The sequence below is a fragment of the Stegastes partitus genome, unplaced genomic scaffold (genome assembly GCF_000690725.1).
Source record: "Stegastes partitus isolate 25-593 unplaced genomic scaffold, Stegastes_partitus-1.0.2 Scaffold517, whole genome shotgun sequence".
Taxonomy (NCBI): Eukaryota; Metazoa; Chordata; class Actinopteri; family Pomacentridae; genus Stegastes; species Stegastes partitus.
In genome coordinates this window covers 357,102-374,912 of record NW_007578248.1, presented here as the reverse complement: position 1 = coordinate 374,912, position 17,811 = coordinate 357,102, and the positions used below count along the sequence as shown (strand labels likewise).

At 39.5% G+C, this 17,811-nt stretch overlaps 2 protein-coding genes across 3 annotated transcripts in view; one reads left to right on the top strand and one right to left on the bottom strand.

The window, feature by feature from the left end:
- The window catches only part of adam22 (ADAM metallopeptidase domain 22), a gene marked incomplete at its 5' end in the record, with an annotated part of 89,582 nt that overhangs the window by 43,949 nt on the left and 27,822 nt on the right, over nucleotides 1–17,811 (top strand). The window contains 6 exons of the mRNA XM_008287757.1: nucleotides 11,737–11,803; nucleotides 11,948–12,024; nucleotides 12,967–13,041; nucleotides 14,800–14,871; nucleotides 17,107–17,273; nucleotides 17,366–17,450. Coding sequence (XP_008285979.1) covers nucleotides 11,737–11,803; nucleotides 11,948–12,024; nucleotides 12,967–13,041; nucleotides 14,800–14,871; nucleotides 17,107–17,273; nucleotides 17,366–17,450 — 543 coding nt within the window. The remainder of the gene's footprint in view (nucleotides 1–11,736; nucleotides 11,804–11,947; nucleotides 12,025–12,966; nucleotides 13,042–14,799; nucleotides 14,872–17,106; nucleotides 17,274–17,365; nucleotides 17,451–17,811) is intronic.
- Nucleotides 5,251–17,811, bottom strand: part of cldn12 (claudin 12) — a 14,388-nt gene continuing 1,827 nt past the window's right edge. Inside the window, exons 2-4 of one of the 2 annotated variants that reach the window (XM_008287752.1) lie at nucleotides 10,659–10,745; nucleotides 8,373–8,633; nucleotides 5,251–8,288 (exon numbers count right to left, since the gene is read on the bottom strand). In XM_008287752.1, coding sequence (XP_008285974.1) covers nucleotides 7,422–8,288; nucleotides 8,373–8,591 — 1,086 coding nt within the window. In that variant the 5' untranslated portion in view covers nucleotides 8,592–8,633; nucleotides 10,659–10,745 and the 3' untranslated portion in view covers nucleotides 5,251–7,421. Of the gene's footprint in view, nucleotides 8,289–8,372; nucleotides 8,634–10,658; nucleotides 10,782–17,811 lie in introns of those variants that run through there. The other variant, XM_008287751.1, reaches the window with a different exon arrangement.

Genomic DNA, 17,811 nt, shown 5'->3' with positions numbered 1-17,811 from the left:
AGTGTCTTGAAGTCATATATAATACTATATTTTAGAATAAAACAAAACAAGTTAGTTTAAATTGGCTCCACCTCGATCACATTTAAGGCTGATCGATACTCGCGTGTCTCACTTTCAGGGTAAAATCACGACAGCAATCAATCTTTCAGACCTGAAATGTTTCACTTTCAGCGCGGCACAAGTCTGAACTGCATTCAGTTGCACAGACGACACACTTGACGAAGGCGAACGTGCCAAAAAGATTCAGAATCCTAAAAACACCTCCTTCCTCTGAAGTATAGTTGCTTGCTTCCAGCTGTTTTGGAGTCTTTCCTCTGAGCTTATTAAAAACCTGCAGCAGGATCCATATGAGTGCACATTAACTACTCATAATTCTAAATCTGTTGTGAAATTGTGGATCCCAACTGGGCGCAGAGATCCCATAAAACCTGTTTGTAAGCTTTGACACATTTCTGACGGCTGGTTGGTGTCTCCGTCGGCAGCATTTGTTTTGGCTTGTTAACTTGGGAACGCTGTCTGCATGGTAAAGCCGAGGACGCGCTGCTGTCAGCTCTGGATGTCTCATCCCTGAGGTCCATCCCGGCTCTCTGTGCATCTCCTTTCTCAGTTTCACTATTGTGTCTCTTGTGAGAATTTGGTGTGCAGGCCGACCGTCAGAGGTCTGCTGCAAAACTCTTATTTTATCAGACTATCGGTCTGTTTCAGCAATGATTGTGGAGCCTGTTTGGCCTGCAGTGTGCTAACTGTGGCTCTTCTAATGTGGTTGAGAGTGGAAGGAAGTGGAATGAAAGAAAAGAAGCTTGTCAGACGGGGGGCTGTGATGAGATGGAGTCAGCGTGGCTCCTGTCGGCCATATGGTAAATCCATCTGCCCTTCCTCGGCCAAGGCACAAAAAGTTATGCAGGACATTAGCCCAACGTGTCCTCAACAAGCTCCTCTTGTCACTTTCTGTCCGATTGCGTTACGCAAACAGGCCCAGACGACAGCGGTGAGCGATCGGCAAAACTAAAGCTCACGGGCCGAGAACGCCGTGTTCCCGGGCGCCACGTGGCCGATAAATCTTGCACTTCTTCTCGACAGTGTGGGTTTGTGGAGAAGGATGTGCGATGCTGACTTGCACATGCAAAAAAAAACAAAATAAAGAAAACACCATATGTTTCTCCCTCCTGTGTTCTTGGACACCTTTGCAGCTCCACCTGCACCTCGGGGCCGCCGAGGTTCCACCCAAGCAGCGTTTGTGTTGACGGTGCAGAGTTCAGCGTTACAGCACATTTCAACTGTGAGGGCTGAAAAAAACCAGAGAGAAAGCAGTGTTGTTGTACTATCTGCTGCATTTTGCATTGTTGTATACTTTATATTATAGTGCATTAAGAATTAGTTGTTTAACTGACAAGTGGAAGAACAGAATTTTATGATAATCACACCAAAATGTGAGCTTTTGCAGCTTTTCTCAGTCTCAGTGACGCTGTTTTGCTTTTTACCTTTGAATATTATCCCGTGCATATGGAGTAGTGAGAGTGCCAAATTACAAAAATAAATCAGTAAAAGAATAGTAAGAGTGGAAATAAAAAGAAGAATAAATAAGATAAAAATAAGTAATGTGGCAATATAAAACAATATTAATCAAATGAATCCATAAAGAAAAGGCTAATAAAAATAGAAATATAAAGAAAAATAAATAACCTAAAATTATTTTTTAATGTATTTCGATTTATTTTTTATTATTTAAAAAAAATAAAATCTTTTTTTTTCCATTTTATTTTATTTTTTTATTTATATTTTTTTCATTTTTATTATTTTTTTAAAAAAAATTATCTGCAGAGTGGGTTAAATCTTTGAAAATAAAAATGTTAAATGTCTCATTTCGTTCTCATTTTCAAACTGTCGATTAAATTATGACAACAAATGCTAACATTTGCTAATTGGCACCAAACTGGGCAAACAATGATCCCATTAGTTCTGCAAATGACTCCACTTTGACCTGAATATTAAACGACTATGTTAAATATAAAGGCATCGGTAAAGGTCTTACATTTCATCCCAGAGGTGGATCAGTGTCTGTGGAGGATTTTGTGACAAACTACCCAATGTGTTCAGAATATTTAGATTAAAACGACTAGAGGGGAAGTGAAGGGAGTCATCAGTAGAGCTGTGTGATGTTGGAAGAAACTGACAGTACAGATTTTTGTTTTTCTGCAGAGTTTTTATACTGCAATTTAAAAAAATAGAGGAATCAGTAAATAATGTTTTTTCAGACAGATTTGTCTTGTAGATGGAAAATAGCAGTCGAGTATGTTTTCTTTTGTAAAAAGCAGCAAAAAATGAATTTTAATTAGTTCACATTGAACTTTATGCTGTTTGACTTCAGTGGACGTTGCAGTGCTGATGTTGGAATCATATATTGTGCAGCCCTAGTGTCACTATTAGTGTCAAATTTCATGACAAAATTTTTGGAAGTATTTCAGTCGAAGCCATAAACACTACTGATGACTTCTTTACTTTGCCTCTGGTGGCATCATGAGGTTTAAATGTGTTGTTTCCATCGAAATATTCAGGAAACATTGTGCGGTTTGTCACGAAATCTTCCATAGATGCACCTCAAAAGTGAATTGTAAGAACTTTGCTTTGCAGGTTTCATCCTCTTGGGGCCACAAATGAATCCGAATCCATCCATTCCAGCTTCTTGAATGTGCAGATTTGCAGCTTTTCTCCGTCACTGCGCCTTAGAGTTTTTAATACAGTGGACAGGGGGCGCTGTTTTGCTTATTGTAGTTGAATATCGTCCGCTGTCGAGCAGGTTGAATCTCAGAAAATGAAATGTCAAACGTCTGTTTCATTCTCATTTTCAAATTGTTCAAAAACTACTTTTCATTTCGGCTCCAAAGCAGCGAGGTTAGCATGTAAATGTAAAACACCGGAGGCTTGTTTCATTCGAACAGGCAGGTTATTTATTTGAAAATGAAATGTCAAACGTGCTTTATGCTCTCATTTTAACAGGGTCACAGAACGGACATAGCGGTGAAAATGGAAATTGGATGATTGCATTTTAGACTCTGTTTAAATTATTATCTGAATAAAGTCTGCGGCGCGCCTCCATAACTCAGTTTTAAATAATTTAACATCTCCGTCAGGATTTCTCTTTCAGGTTTCCAAATCTTTGTGTTGCTGCGGAGCTCGGATCTTGTGTGGTGATGATGTGACCTGCAGGAGGAAGATGAGGGGAGGATTTGAGGGGGTTGGGAGGTAAAGGTTGAGGAGAGGGGCAGCGGGATGGGGGTGGTGGCAGCTTTTAGGGTTGGGGGTGTTTGCATGAGCTGCCAAAAGGAGGATTTTCTTTATGAAGCTGGAGCTGGGAGTGACGCTCTGCAGGTTGGATATGGGATTAAAAATAAAAACCAGGGGTCTCCCTGTGGCCCGGAGCCAACTTCATGTTACTAAACCTGGACCGGTTCATTCTACATGCACGGAGAGAAAAGCGTGTTATCCCTCCCTGCTTTATATTCATGAGCCGGCGGTCTGAGGTACCATCTCCCCTGGCAACCACAGGCCCCGCCCCCTCCCCCTGCCCGCCTCCCTCCGACATATGAAAGCCATCTGTGAGCAGCCTTAATCTCCCTGCCGAGTCTGTGTGTTTGTGAGCTGAGATTATTAGCCGGGAGTGATGATGTGGGGGGAACAAAGGAGCCTCGGTCAAGAGAAAGGCTTCATCCGGGGCAGTTAACTCGGCCGCTCCGGTGCATGCGCCCTAAGTAAAACAAAAGCGGCCGTTTAATTGAGCCCTTATTAATCAACAGCCACTAAACTCTGGAGTGTCGCATCAAAAGAAGGGATCGGTTCCAATTACGACCGCTGCTGTTCATTCAGACGCTCGCCACATCAGAGATAAGCTGGTTTTAAACAGAATGCACACTTTGGTTTGTGTCTAGAGACGGAGTGACTTCAATATCTGCTCACAGTTCAGGGCAAGAGTGGCTTTAACCCTCTGAACCCCAATAATGGGTGTGAAAGGCCTGTTTTCTTCACAAAATCACCAAAATTATACCATTTACCAAAGACAGGAACTGTAAAAACAGAAAAAATAATTACGTATTATATTGTTTGTTATCATTATGTTTGCTTCCATCTGGAAAATCGACCAAATCGAGGCTTAAAATCATCAAAATCTCAATATTCTACTCGTCATGTTTAAAAATTCACCAAAAAATCAGCTGTTTGCCTGAACTACAGTCTGTAAGAAAACAAAAAATGTTCTCGATGCAAATCCTTACTGACAGTCATGAGATGAAAATTGAAGTATTTTCAGGTGGACTGTTTGTACATGTGCTTGAAGCTAAGACAGTATTTTTATTTCCTTTAACCCTCTGAACCCCAATAACCCGCTGATGGCCTGTTTTCTTTACAAATCACAAAAACTACAACATTTACAGAAAAAAATATCTGATTTACACCTTTTGCTGCAGTGATTGATTGGTTATGTTTGATTCCATCTAGAAAGTCATTCAAATCTGAGCCTAAAAATCGTGATAGTTCATCCAAATCTCATTATTCTGCGCATCAGGTGTAAAAAATTCACCCAAAAATAAGTCGCTTGCACGAAGTAGAGTCTGTAAAAAACAAAAAATGTTCACCGATGAAAAAGAGAAACCGTTACCGACAGTCATGAGACATTAATTCTGTATTTTCGGGTGAACTGAGCTGAGTTCAGTGTTTCCTTATACAGCATGTAGGTGACGAGGTCAAGAAAGACGGGCACTAAGTCGTATTATTTTCCTGCATCCGTTATGTTTGTTAGCTATTTAGCTGATCAGCTATAAGGTCAAACTAAAAATGACAACCCTTCTGTGGTTGCCAGCATTTTTCATTTTATATAAACATAAATGGATATTAAGATATATATGAAGCAAAGGTGTGATGCTGCTTTTCCACTATTTTCTGATAAATTAATTGATAAAAGATTAAACATTTCTTAATAACTTTTAAAGACGACCCGTCTGAGAAACAACCTCCCAGAAGTGATTTCTGAATTTATCTATTAAATTGGAAACATGAAGCTTAAACCATCACCAGAGCAGATGGTTTAAAAGTTAAAATGATGCTAATTTCCCTGTTTTTTTTTGGCGAGGATGAACAAATTACTCACGAGTTCTTGCAGTATAAACAGATCAGACGTTTCTAGCTGCCATTAAGCGTATATGAAGCAGCTGTTAAATTGCTTTTCCCTGCATGTACTTGAAGGCACGCACACTTTGATTATTTTGTGATTATGTTTTATTGAAAACAAAAAGGTAACAGTGTAAAAAAAAAAAAACATGTTCCTTTGACTATTTCGTTGATCTCATAATAACATAAAAACGCTGATCAGGGCTGGAAATGCAAAAAAAAAAAAACAGATAAAGGCAACAATCTGAATTTGGCTGAAACTTCACATTGCGTCACATTTCCAGCGAAGTTAGCAAACGAAACACTGCAGACGTTTTATCTGCTCGATCAGCGGACAAGAAGCCACAATTATAACAAAATTCTACATCAAAATCACTTTTGTACACCAGATTTAACAGCGAACGTCATCCGTGACATTAAAGTGTTTGTTACAGTAAATGATTAATGTGTTAGACGCAATAGAAAAAACAAAACAAACACTCGATACAATTAGAGAGCAAAGGCAATGTAAACTGGCACCGCGTTCACGCAAATTAGTGCATTAAAAATATATATAACAGCTGCTCTTCACAGGGCACCGCGACACTATTAACAATTCAACGACAGACAGTACAAACAGGTGAGTCAGTAGCCGTGATTCCATTTAACCGTTTATCGAAGCGAACCTCTGAAATCTGATCTGAGAGAGAGAAAATGTAGAGAGGTGCTCAGGAATCTGGAAAGCTGTTGTGATTCTGTCACGTCAGGTGTCGGACATGTTTTATGGCAACTGTAGAAGGTGTTTCTGTCAGAAAAAAAAAGTTTTTTCTATTATCCATTAACTTTCTCCTCATACAATACTTTAAAATGTGCATTAATAATAAATAATGGAAACGCGGCTCGCTAGTTAGTAGTTTTAACTCAGGATCACAGGATATAAAGTCAGTGTTAACCTAGTGTTATATTTACAGTATCTAAGAGACACCGGGGCCTGAGTAACAGGACTAAAAAGTGGCGTAATAATCAGTGTGTGAGTACAAGCAGGCCCTCATGTTTAGTAGTGACAACAGAAATACTTCCATAGTTTAGTTATTTGCAAATGAAGGCAACAAAAAATGTAACAGAAAATAGTCGTCGTGCCGACAATCTGTGTTTCTTCAGCGGAATGTCAAGACTGTGGATTTACGGTAACCCTCTGAACCGCAAAAACCCGCCAGCAGGTTTAAAAGGCGTGTTGTTGTTGTTGTTGTTTTATATGACACCGTTTATCAGCACCAGAAACTGTTAAAAAAAAACAGAATTGATGGATTTTCAGCTTTCAGACGAGAAAACGAACCACAACGTAGTCTAAAATGATCAGATGTCGTCAAACGACTTGTCCTATTTAAAAACTGGCCAGAAACAAATTCAAAATAATTTGCTTTTCAGATTCTGGACTCTTCAGCGCAACCTGGAAACTATTAGTGACTCACTATAACAAACAGTCACGTTTCAGCTGAACTGCAGGCAGAAGCAGAAGTCTGGAAACAAATGAAAAATCTAAGCAGCAAAATTTTGAAAAAGTATTTTGAGTGAGAATTTTTTAGCAGTATTGTAATAGCTGTGAGAAAATGTCTGACATTTTAATTCCAAGTTGTTGTTTTTTTAACATTTTGTAAAATTAGATCAAGGAAATTCTATTTTTTTTGTCCATTTTTGTGATTTCTGCCATTTTAACTAAGTCATACTGCACAGGAGACATTTCTGAGTTTCCCACGTTGTCGTCATGGTTGTGCTGGTTCCACAAAAGGTGCAGGACTCGGAGTTCAGAGGCTTAAACCACCTATGAAACGTAGCTGTAGTTAGTAAGTTGGTCCGTCGGCCACGTCAGCGAGTGAGGAATCACCATGTCGTGGTCCTGCTCTGCTGGTAAAACAGTGAAACGAGCCCGCTGGTTGAGGCGTCTTTCGGTATTTTTGGCTGTGAATTAAGTTTCCTTCCTTTCCACCGCAGTAAGCCGAACACAGAGTCTGCACTTGTGCTTCAGTAATCATGATATAACAGAACATCTTATCCTTCATAAAGTAGCTCCAGGGTAGTTTTGACAGACTCTCAGCTTCTATATTCAGCAATTTGCAGACCTGATCTGCCTGAAAGAATTTCTGAAACTATCACTCCGGAGCCTGCAAATGGCTCTCATGTTATTAACGTTCGTACATCACAGTCTATTAGTTTTATCAGTGGTGAACTCTACGGAGGCTCATGGACAGAAGCCTTCGATGTGCTGAGGTTACCGGACTCTCTCACTGCGACTGGGTCAGCACGGGAATGTCGATCTCTATGGCTGACATCCGGGAGCGGGTGGAGTAGCGCTGGCCGGCGTAGCTGGAGGCGTAGCCCTGAGAGGGAGCGTAACTCTGGGATGGAGCGTAACTCTGGGATGGAGCGTAACTCTGGGAGGGGGCGTAACTCTGGGAGGGGGCGTAGCTTTGGGAGGGGGCGTAGCTGTAGGCCTGCGTCCCTCCAACCTCTGATCCGTACCCGTCCGGAGCAGAAAGCTGAGACATGTACACCTGTGGAGGAGCCGGGGCGACCACACTTTGAGCGTAACCCTGCGAGGGCACAAAAGGCTGGGCGTCGATCACCGTGGGAGGAAACGTCTGCGGCGGGAACGGCTGCGGTCCGTAAACTGGGGAAGGAGGAAACCCGTTAGCCGTTAGCGGCTGGGTGGACAGAGAGTTGGACATGGAGGGAAGAGGCAACCAGAAGGGCGAGGGCAGCTTCTTACACATGCAGTACCACATGAACATGAGCAGCGACGCCAGCATCAGGCCTCCGGAGCAGCCAATAGACACGTACACGGCGAAGCCATCGGAGAAAATGTGGTCGTATCTGATGTTCAGCTCCTTGGTGCGGAACAGGAACCACACGGAGGGCGCCATGGCGATGGCTCCGCCCAGGAACAGGAACATCCCGGCCACCAGGTGACAACCGGCGCTGTTCACCAGGAAGCGGATGGTTTTGATGTCGGGTTCGGGCTTGTCTGAGCAGCAGCAGGTTTTGCACATCCCAGCCATGCACAGCAGCAGCGCAAACGAGCCGAACATCAGGCCGATAGGGAGGCAGAACTGCAAGAGCCGCAGGTCCAGCTGGTCCACTTTAGAGTACCACTGGAACATTAAAATAAAAAAAATGATTAGGATCATTTAAGACACAAAAGTGACAAAAAAAAACAACAGATGAGAGAAAAATACCTCTGAATCATAGTAGTAACATCCCGAATAGCCGTCCTGCTTCACACATTTAGCCCACAGCCCATCATACACGCTGATATTCTTGGCGTTGCGATTGAAGGTGACGAGTCTGGTTATGCGCCACTGTGGGATTACCGCCGCCACAACGATCCCACCCACGGACACAAAGGCGATGATGAAGGAGAAAGCGTTGGTGGCGTGGATGTCCCGGCACGACATGGCTGGCTGCTGCTGCTGCTTGATGGGAACTGAGGCTGCTTCCTGGATAAACACAGGAAGGCAGACAGAACGCAGCGGCTGCTCAGTCCAAAGGGAATCGGATGGTGAATAATTCTTTTGCATGCACAACTCCTGGAAAAAGGCTATAAAAGTTTATGTGAATGGCCCCGTTACCGCTGAAGTGAGCTAACTGTGCCACAGGCTGACCTAGCTGTGGGCTACCCCCCTGTATCTCTATTCACCACAGCTTAGTTGACCCAATATCTGCCGTCCCCGAGAAACAATGCTCTCATTTCATCAGCAAACAAAGTGGGAATGACTCGGTGGCTGAAGCTGCGGGGCGAGACTGTCTATACAGCAGTGCATTACAGAGACTGCACAGCTCAACAATACGCAGTTATATCAGAGGCTTTGTTTAAATGACAGCGACTGACCACTGCAGTGAAACGTCATTTATTCAACAGCTCTTTGGTTCGCAGGCAGATTGAAGTCGTGTTTATGAAGCACTTTAGGGGTTAACTCCTTCTGGTATTTTTCAAATGATCAGTCTCAACACTTTATTTCCCTCCTTTATTCTCAGTAATTGTCATAATTTAAAAATGTGTTTCTTTAACTCTAAAGCAGACACCTCTCTTTATGTGTAGTCACCACCAAGTACAGCTGATTGACTGGTTAGGCTTGGAGAAAAATAAAAATAATCAGTCTTGCTAAAAATGAAATTGCTGAAATGTTAATATCACCTCTATGACAGTAAATATCTTTGTGTAGTGGACAAAACATTTGTCTTTGAGATATACACTTAAAAACATTTTCTGGTATTTGTAGACCAAACAACGAAGCAATTAATTGAGAAAATAATCAGCAGTCGACTGGAAATAATTAATATTTGCAGCTTTAGTCCAAAGTGCTCTTATTTTAATAAACATTTGTAAAACATGAAGGCGTTCCAGAAAAGCTACGCATGGAAAGTTGTGTTATTCTACATTTTCATGCAAGGTTTTTTATTTTTACTGCAAATGTACATTAGTTCCAAATCGTGGTTATCAGTCTTCTTGATTACTCATAATCGATATCAACCCCAGAAAAAAAAATAGAAGTTGAGCCCTTCGTCTAATGATATGGTTTTGACAAGTGAATATTTGTGCAGTTCTAGTTAAGGCTGAGTTATGCGCCAGTAGAGCCATTAAATTGCAATTATTTTGCAATATGAGTCACGATCTTAGTGGTAATGATTATTTTGGCACTTTTTTTTCACTGAAACAAATACTAAAATCATCTCATTTCTTTTGTGGCAGTCAGTCTGCACCAAACAGGCACCACAATGCTGCATTTTTAATCACACATTTCGCCCTTAAAATAAAAAAAAAAAACAAAACAAAACATTTAAAAAGTGGCTCCTGTAGTTTGGATATTGCACTTGACTGATGATGTTTAGTTTAAATGTTCAGCCCTGCTTCTATTATGTCTTAACTTTTTGTGTTCATTTCATTCAGCCTCATTGTTGTGCTCTTTGTGTAACTTCTGATTAGCTTTTATTACATTCAAATGTCAGATATCAATATTATCTGTAACCTATTTGTGTTTGCATCTTGACCAACCTGTAAAAACTGTAAAGCAGTGGCAGGTGCTCAAACAAGATAACTACTAACTGTACAGACAGCAGACATGCTGTAAGTTTAGGTCAGTTTAGTGGAGATAATATGAACCATAACAGAGTAATAACAGGCCTCTAACCAGCTGTTATTACATCCACAACAACAGCACAGCAGCTAGCTAGCTAAGCTAACTATCGATAGTTTTACCAGCCGCCTCAGGTTGGCTGTGTTAGCCCACTGGGTGGTAATATCTGTAATCAATACCTGCCTTAATTAACAAATGTTTTCGGTCAAATCGATTACCTAACTGTGATAAATTGAACAACAAATGTTTAAACGCTAACGAGTTAGCCAGCTAGCTAACGGCTAACAGTTAGCATTACAGTAACCTGTTGAATGTCGACCTTCTTTAAAATGGGAAGAAAAAAAACCTCAAACTGAAACTAACTGAATCGAGCAGAGGTCACGGTACCTGGTGTTTCCAGATGTTCCGCGGTGTTTACAGTGAAGATGGAAGCATGTTTCGGTCCTCGGGTACAGACTCGAACACGACCCGGAGCTCGGCCGGTTACAGTAGCTGGCAGGAGGCCGCGGGGAGTCTCCGCCCTCAGCGCTGCCTCACAGGAAGTCTGCGCTGCAAAAACCTGATCAGTTTGTGTGCATCTACAGCTGATTGTATGTGGATCAGACAGCTTTAGCATGCATAGCACGTACTTGGATCTGTGGTGACAGCAAAGGTTTATCCATGTGAATGTTTTCTTGTAACTGAATAGCTATGACCAAAGGAAATTGCAAAATAATCAGGCCTGATGTTTAGGATCATACCAGAGATGCATTGAATAATCAGTCACTTTATCAGCTCTTAAATTTGTTACCAACTTTATAATCATTGATTAATTGGTTTGAGTCATTTTATTTATTTATTTCTTTGAGAAAAAAGTCACAATTGTCTAATTCCAGCTTTTTAAATGTGAACCTTCTGCAGTTTCTTTCATTCTTTATGCCAGTAAACTGAATCTCTTTGGGTTGTGGAGAAAACAAGACATATGAGGATGTCCTCTTGAGCTTTGATTGACAAGTTTCACCATTTTCTGAGATTTTATAAGCCAAAGGACGAAGTCAAAGTCAACTTTATTGTCAGTTCTGCCATATGCACAGGAAACAGAGTTAAAATGTTGTTTCTCTCAGACCCTTAAAAAGAGGAAGTGCAATTCCATCAAAACCAAGACAACAAATGCAAATTATTAGAACAGATTAGACAGAATCTGAATTTATCTTCACTCGGTTGCTGATTAAACTATCAGCGCAGACATATTTTATACATTCCCAGGTTTCAGCTCAGGTGATTCGAGCTGTTTTACTCCCAGATGAGCTCATTTGTTCTGTCCACAGATAAAGTAAAACCTCTGTTGTTACACCGTCCAGACTCTCGGGGGACTCGCTCTTTGACCTTGTGGATGAATCCATTTGCGCACGATGCAGGAAAAGTCAGTGAAAGCCAGAAACTCCAGCACTCGGCTGATTAAAATCCCCCTTTTTGTGTCTTTCAGGGAGACGTTCGCATTCACATGATCTACAAATCTGCAGGCCAAGAGATGCTCAGCGACCTCCTCGGCGGTGAGAACTTAACGAGCAATTAATATTTATAGGAGCAGAAGTGCTGTTTGGTTTATGCGACGTGCTTTAATTCACATTAAACATTGAAAGTGTGTTTTTTGTGCTTCCTGAATGTCAATAATAATTAATATTCCTGTTTGCCAGGTGACCTGCCGGAGCCGCCTTTCCCCAGCCCTCCGTTTCCAGGATCCAGAGTCGTGCACAGGAGGAAAAAGAGACAAGTATGAGTCAGCGTTCACATCTTGTTGATATTTTGAAGCACTAGCAGTGTTTCCTCCAGTATACGTTCCTTTAACTGCTTTAACATATCGACTGCTAGTTTATTATCCAACTCAGTCCACTGTGATGCTGTTTTGATCAGTTAATGCTGTTTTATCTAAATGTAAAATGTGTATCTGGACACTTACATGGATATTTCCTTTAAAAAATGTATGATTTATTATTTATTTGAGCTCATTTATTACAAGCTCTTTTTTTAATTTTATGGCTGATAAGATAAGATAAAACTTTATGAATCTTGAAGAAATTCTTGTGCCAAATATTTCTTGATTTTTTTAAATTTATAATATATTTTTAATCAGTTTGTTCTTTTAACTAGTCCTGCTCGTAAAGTTATTCCTGACTTTTGAAAGTTTTATTTTCCAACACAGTCCAGTGTGATATTTTTCTGTGTGGATTTGTTTTTGTAATATTTATGGATCAGTTAAAGCTATTTGATCTAAATTTAAACTAATCGTCTGGATAGTTATGTATATTTTTCCTTCATTTTTTTATGATTTAAACTTTTTTTTTCTGAGCTGTTTTTTTTTGTGATTTTCTGACTTGTAAGATAAGATCTTGTGTTTTTTTATGTTAATTCACAAAGCAGGTGCAGCTTTCTTCTCCTTCTTCTACTTCTTTTACCTCTTCATCGTCTTTTTTTCATGAAATATTTATCTGCTGCTCCTCAGACAGTCAGATCTCTCCAGCTGTCTCTCACAGCTGCTCTCATGTTTATTTCCATCAGACCAACCCAGTTTAGCTTCACAGAGTTCAGGCTTATTGATTTCTTTTATTTTCCTTCGTGACGCAGGAGACGTGAGTTGATCTTTGTCTCTGCTGTTCTTCCTGCTTGATATTTAAAGTCTGTCAGTCTTTGTGATGAAACTCTCGTCTCTCTTCAGGCTCCACAAGCTTCACGAAGCGTCGAGGACGAGACCAAATACATCGAGCTGATGGTGATCAACGACCATTTAATGGTGAGGATGGACATTTATTAGAGGCTGTGTGGAAAGTGATATTTAGAACAATTTACTGTTATTTTAATAACTTTCACAGTTTTGGTAAATTAAGGATAGGAATCTATTACAATAAAAAAAGATATTAATTTACACATAACCCCCCCCTCACCCACCCAAAAAAAAGGAGCCACAACTGTGAATAATATCAACATAAAAAGTCATTAGTTTTACAAATGGTGCAACATTTTCACTGAAAATTACACCTTTTTTTTCTTCTTTTTTTTTTTTTTTTAAAGAAAAAAAACTTATAACAAAAAACTCCCAATAATTTTACAGATATTTGCTGTTATTTGAAATAATTATTATTTATGTAAGGGACTTAAGACTTTTATTCAATGTTTCCTGTATTTTTACAAATGGTAATTTGTTCTTCATGTTTGCCTGTAAAATTACGCAATTTTTTGCTGCATATCAATCTGCAAAAAAAGTTTTTTTTTTTTTGCAGTTGGTTGTTTTTTTTTTTTTTTTAAAGATTTTTTATGTGTATTTATTTATGCTTGTTTTTTTTTTTCTTTTTTTTTGTCTTTCCCTCCCGTGTCTTTTTTTTTACAAATTTTAATTTGTTCTTTTATAATATTTGAGTGTAAAATTAATCTGTTTATACTTTATTTGATGTAACAGTTGAGTATATTGGTGGAACAATAGATTCTGATTTGTCATGTGACTGTCCTGGTTGTTACTGTCTAAAAGGCCCAAATGGGCTGGACACATGTGGTGCATGACACTCAAACAGATCAATCGATCAATCTTTATTGGAGTTTAACAACCTCCTGGGCACTGTACTTTTATTAAACATCCCTAAGACAAGATTAACGCTCACTGGGAGAAAAAGCGGGCTTTAAAAACTATGGATCGGCTCTTTAAATTGGCCTGTTTACATTTTTACAACCTCTGCAAACTCAGCGTTTCTCTCTCCACTCTGCACATCAGCTGTAGAAAGATGTTTTCACCATGCTGGATGTATCTTCCAACAACTTGCTCCTCTGTTCACTGTTTCTGAGCTGCATTTATTTTATTGACCCAGTAGGTTTTATTCTCCTCTCTGCTCTGTTGAAACACTGCCTGCAGTTAATCTGAGAACTCACTGAATTTCTGTCGCATAATTGTTGGTCACAGCTGGATCACTAATGGCTTCACAGTTGCAATGAGGAGCAGAGAATTTTTAGTTTTTTACAGAATCTTGATCGTACAAGTTGTTGATTTTTGGCAAATTTTTTGAACGATATGGTGAAGAAATATTATTTTGAGCACATCGCATGTGATTAGTTCAAGGACAGTTAGAAATTTAAAACTCATTTTCTGTTCTTTCAGTTTTTGCAGTTTGTTGCTTTGACAATTTGTATAATTTTTTAAAAACATAGCTTGCCGATCAAACCAGTGGATATTCTGGGTTCAGGGGGTTGAATAGTAATATTTAGATGTAAAAGCAGATCAGTAAATTGTTGGTTTTGGAGCTTTATGAGATTTTTTGAAAGAAAAACAGAATATTAGCAGCTTGATCCTTAGTGCAGGATGCCAGATGAGTCAAAACTGTAAACACTTTAAATGCTGCCTTTATTGTGCTTTTAACAGTCGGTTCTGATCCAAATGTACCACATTACTATCCACTGGGTTGGGTTTGTTTAGTTGCTTGAATGTGCAGGCTGACGCTCCTTTTACGCATTCAAATGAATTCATTCCAGATTGTTAATCCTTTCTGTGTCTCTTTCCCTTCAGTACAAGAAGCACCGGCTCTCCGTCGGCCACACGAACAACAAAGCGAAGACAGTGGTCAATATAGCTGACATGGTAAGAACCGTATTGATCCTCTTCTTGGAAAGCTCGCCACCGTCGCTCCCAGGTATCTGCAGCTGAGCGCGGATTGCACTGATTTCTCATTTAAACCAACTCTGCATTCAAAGCCTTCGCAGGCCCACAGCGAGCAGCCGTTAACCAGCCGCTTAGCAGTTTTCAGACATCAGAGGACCTGAAGGCAGCAGCAGCAGCAGCATCTGGGATATTTCAATGTTTGATTATTTGTAGCCACGTCTGTGTGCTGTGTTACTGAAATCCGAGCGGCTGCAGGGTCACGTCCGTAAGCTGATCGGACGCTGGAGCTGGAGATAAAAGGTCACGCCGTTTGCTGTGCCCTTGAAGATGATCATATGAAGCGGGCTGGGTTTGGGAAGGACGCATCGATTTCTACTGAGCATGCTCGACAAAATTTACAACATCTGCACGTGTCATCGTCGGTACAACATGCTGGTTTTTTTGGATAAAGTCATGATGGACGTGAGCTTAATGGCATTTTTATGCACTTATTTGTTCTGCGAGCGAACTGGAGATTATTATTACACAAGTGGGAGGAGATATTTTAGAGATCCTGCAGTAAAATCCTGTTTATCTCATACAAAGACGCTGTCAGATGAGTGGCATTTAGAGCGCTGCCAAGGACTGGAGGGGCAAGAAATCCTTCCAGTTGAATCATCGATGCAAACAGTGAGCGACGTGTTAGAAAGTATGAAGATCTGTGATTTGGAAAAGGAGGATGGCACCAGCCTGAGTACAGGAAAACGCTCAGAGGGGTCCTGTCAGGAAGAAATATTCAATCACAAATGAACAATTCAATGTGGAACTTTGAAAAGTATCCGCAATGAACATCCATACTTTTATAAATGATCATCTGTTCTTTTATGGTGTTTGACTTTAAAATTATGTTTATTCTGTATTTCAATGAACAAAAATATTTTTTTTTGTTAGATATTAGCCATTATTTAAAAGAAAAAATTAAAAACTGTTATTTGACATATTTTCTATGTTTTGTTAATGTACAGATAAAATGTAATAAACCACAAAATAGCAAATTATATCATATTTATTTTATTTTAATCATACAGTCATATATTTACATGAACTCTATTCCACAGTTTAACATGTTTTCTCAAACACTCTTGCTGCCTAATAGTTTTTTTAACAGTGTATTATTAACTAAATTTACACATTTATTTTTTTTTTTTTATTTATTTTACAGTTTTTTTTACATTAAAATGACACAGACTTACAAATCAGCATAAAATTTACAATTCTTTCAAATATTTTCTGTCTTTTGAAAGAAATACATATAAGAAATGACAAAATAGTAAAACAAACCAAAGTTTCATGTTTTTTTTAGTGTACAGATAATATCTAGTAAACCAAATGACACTTTATTAACTTTATTTAAATCAACTGTAAAAAGCATCCACATTAAATAAATGTACTTTAAAAAAATAAAAATGTTTGACATTAAAATGACACTGATTTGCTGAATCTAAAGAAGTTGTTTTTCAGATATTTGTCATCATGCGAAAGAGAATTTGTATAAAGACTGAAAAATGGTGAATTATTTTTTCCACGATTATTTTACACATTTTCCCTTTTTGTCAGTGTTCAGATTTCACAGAGAATATCCAGTAAACCAAAGAAATACACATAAAATTTCACTGTATATAAATAAAAGGTATTCAACACTTGTATACATATATCTTTTTTTTTTTTTTTACAGTGTAATATTTACTACAAAATGTACAGAATATACACTTCGGTTTTCTGTCCATAACCAGCATGATGTTCAGAAAGCAGCACAGCTCTGGTGCACGCTGACCATCTGAAGGTGTTTTTAGTCCCTTCACAGCCTCATCGTTTTATTATTTATTCTAATATCTCCTCACAGATGACAAACAGGGAGGTCAGACGGGGATTAACCCCTGATCATTTGCACTCCGTCCTCTCGTCAGCTTCACATTATTGCCGTAGAGTCTACTTGTTGACGCCCCGCTCTCCTCCTCCTCCTCCTCCGGTGTTTGTCTGGCCCGCAGCCCCGGCAGATTTTCCATCTTATGAAAGCAAACATTGTTATTTACCAGCGAGTTTGCGGCCGGTTCGTCCTTCAGACTGTAACCTGTGTTGACTGTCTGCTCTCTGGTGGCAGCATCAGCTCCTGGTGATGAAGCTTTCCTTTTCCTGACGTTGACTTTTATTCGGTTTTTTGTACTTTAACTCCAGATCTTCAGGGAGCAGCTCAACACTCGGATTGTGCTGGTTGCCATGGAAACCTGGTCAGCTGACAACAAGTTCAACATTGACGACGACCCCATGGTGACCCTGAAGGAGTTCATGAAGTACAGGAAGGACTTCATCAAGGAGAAATGCGACTCCGTTCACCTCTTCTCGTGAGTCTGGACGTTTAATGCGTTTTTTCTTTAACCTGTTATTATATTAAAACCTTTTTAATGTAACATGCGCCTAATTGGTTTTTCGACAGAGGGAATCGCTTTCACAGCAGCTGGGGCGGAGCTTCCTACATGGGAGGAGTCTGTTCTCTCAGTAAAGGAGGCGGAGTCAATGAGGTGACTTATTAATTGTAAATTCAAACAACTCCAAAACTCAGTTCAGTGTTGATCACAAGTGAACTGCAGATTTTTACATCCTCATGCCAAATTCTGATTCATACACAATTTATATTCTAACAGTAGGCTTGTTCTGGCTGGAAACGACATAAAACCAACTCCTGCATCAGCTGTTCTCAGTTTGTAAACTATTAGAACGCTCTAGAACATGGTGGAAAATACAAGCAACATCTGGAATGGGATAAAAGTTGCATTTTTATTTTGGCTTTTATCGTAAAAATCTTTATGTGCAATATTTCAATTTCATGTACAATAGTACTTTACTGTTTCAATCAACACGAGTTTTACTTTTAACTTTTCT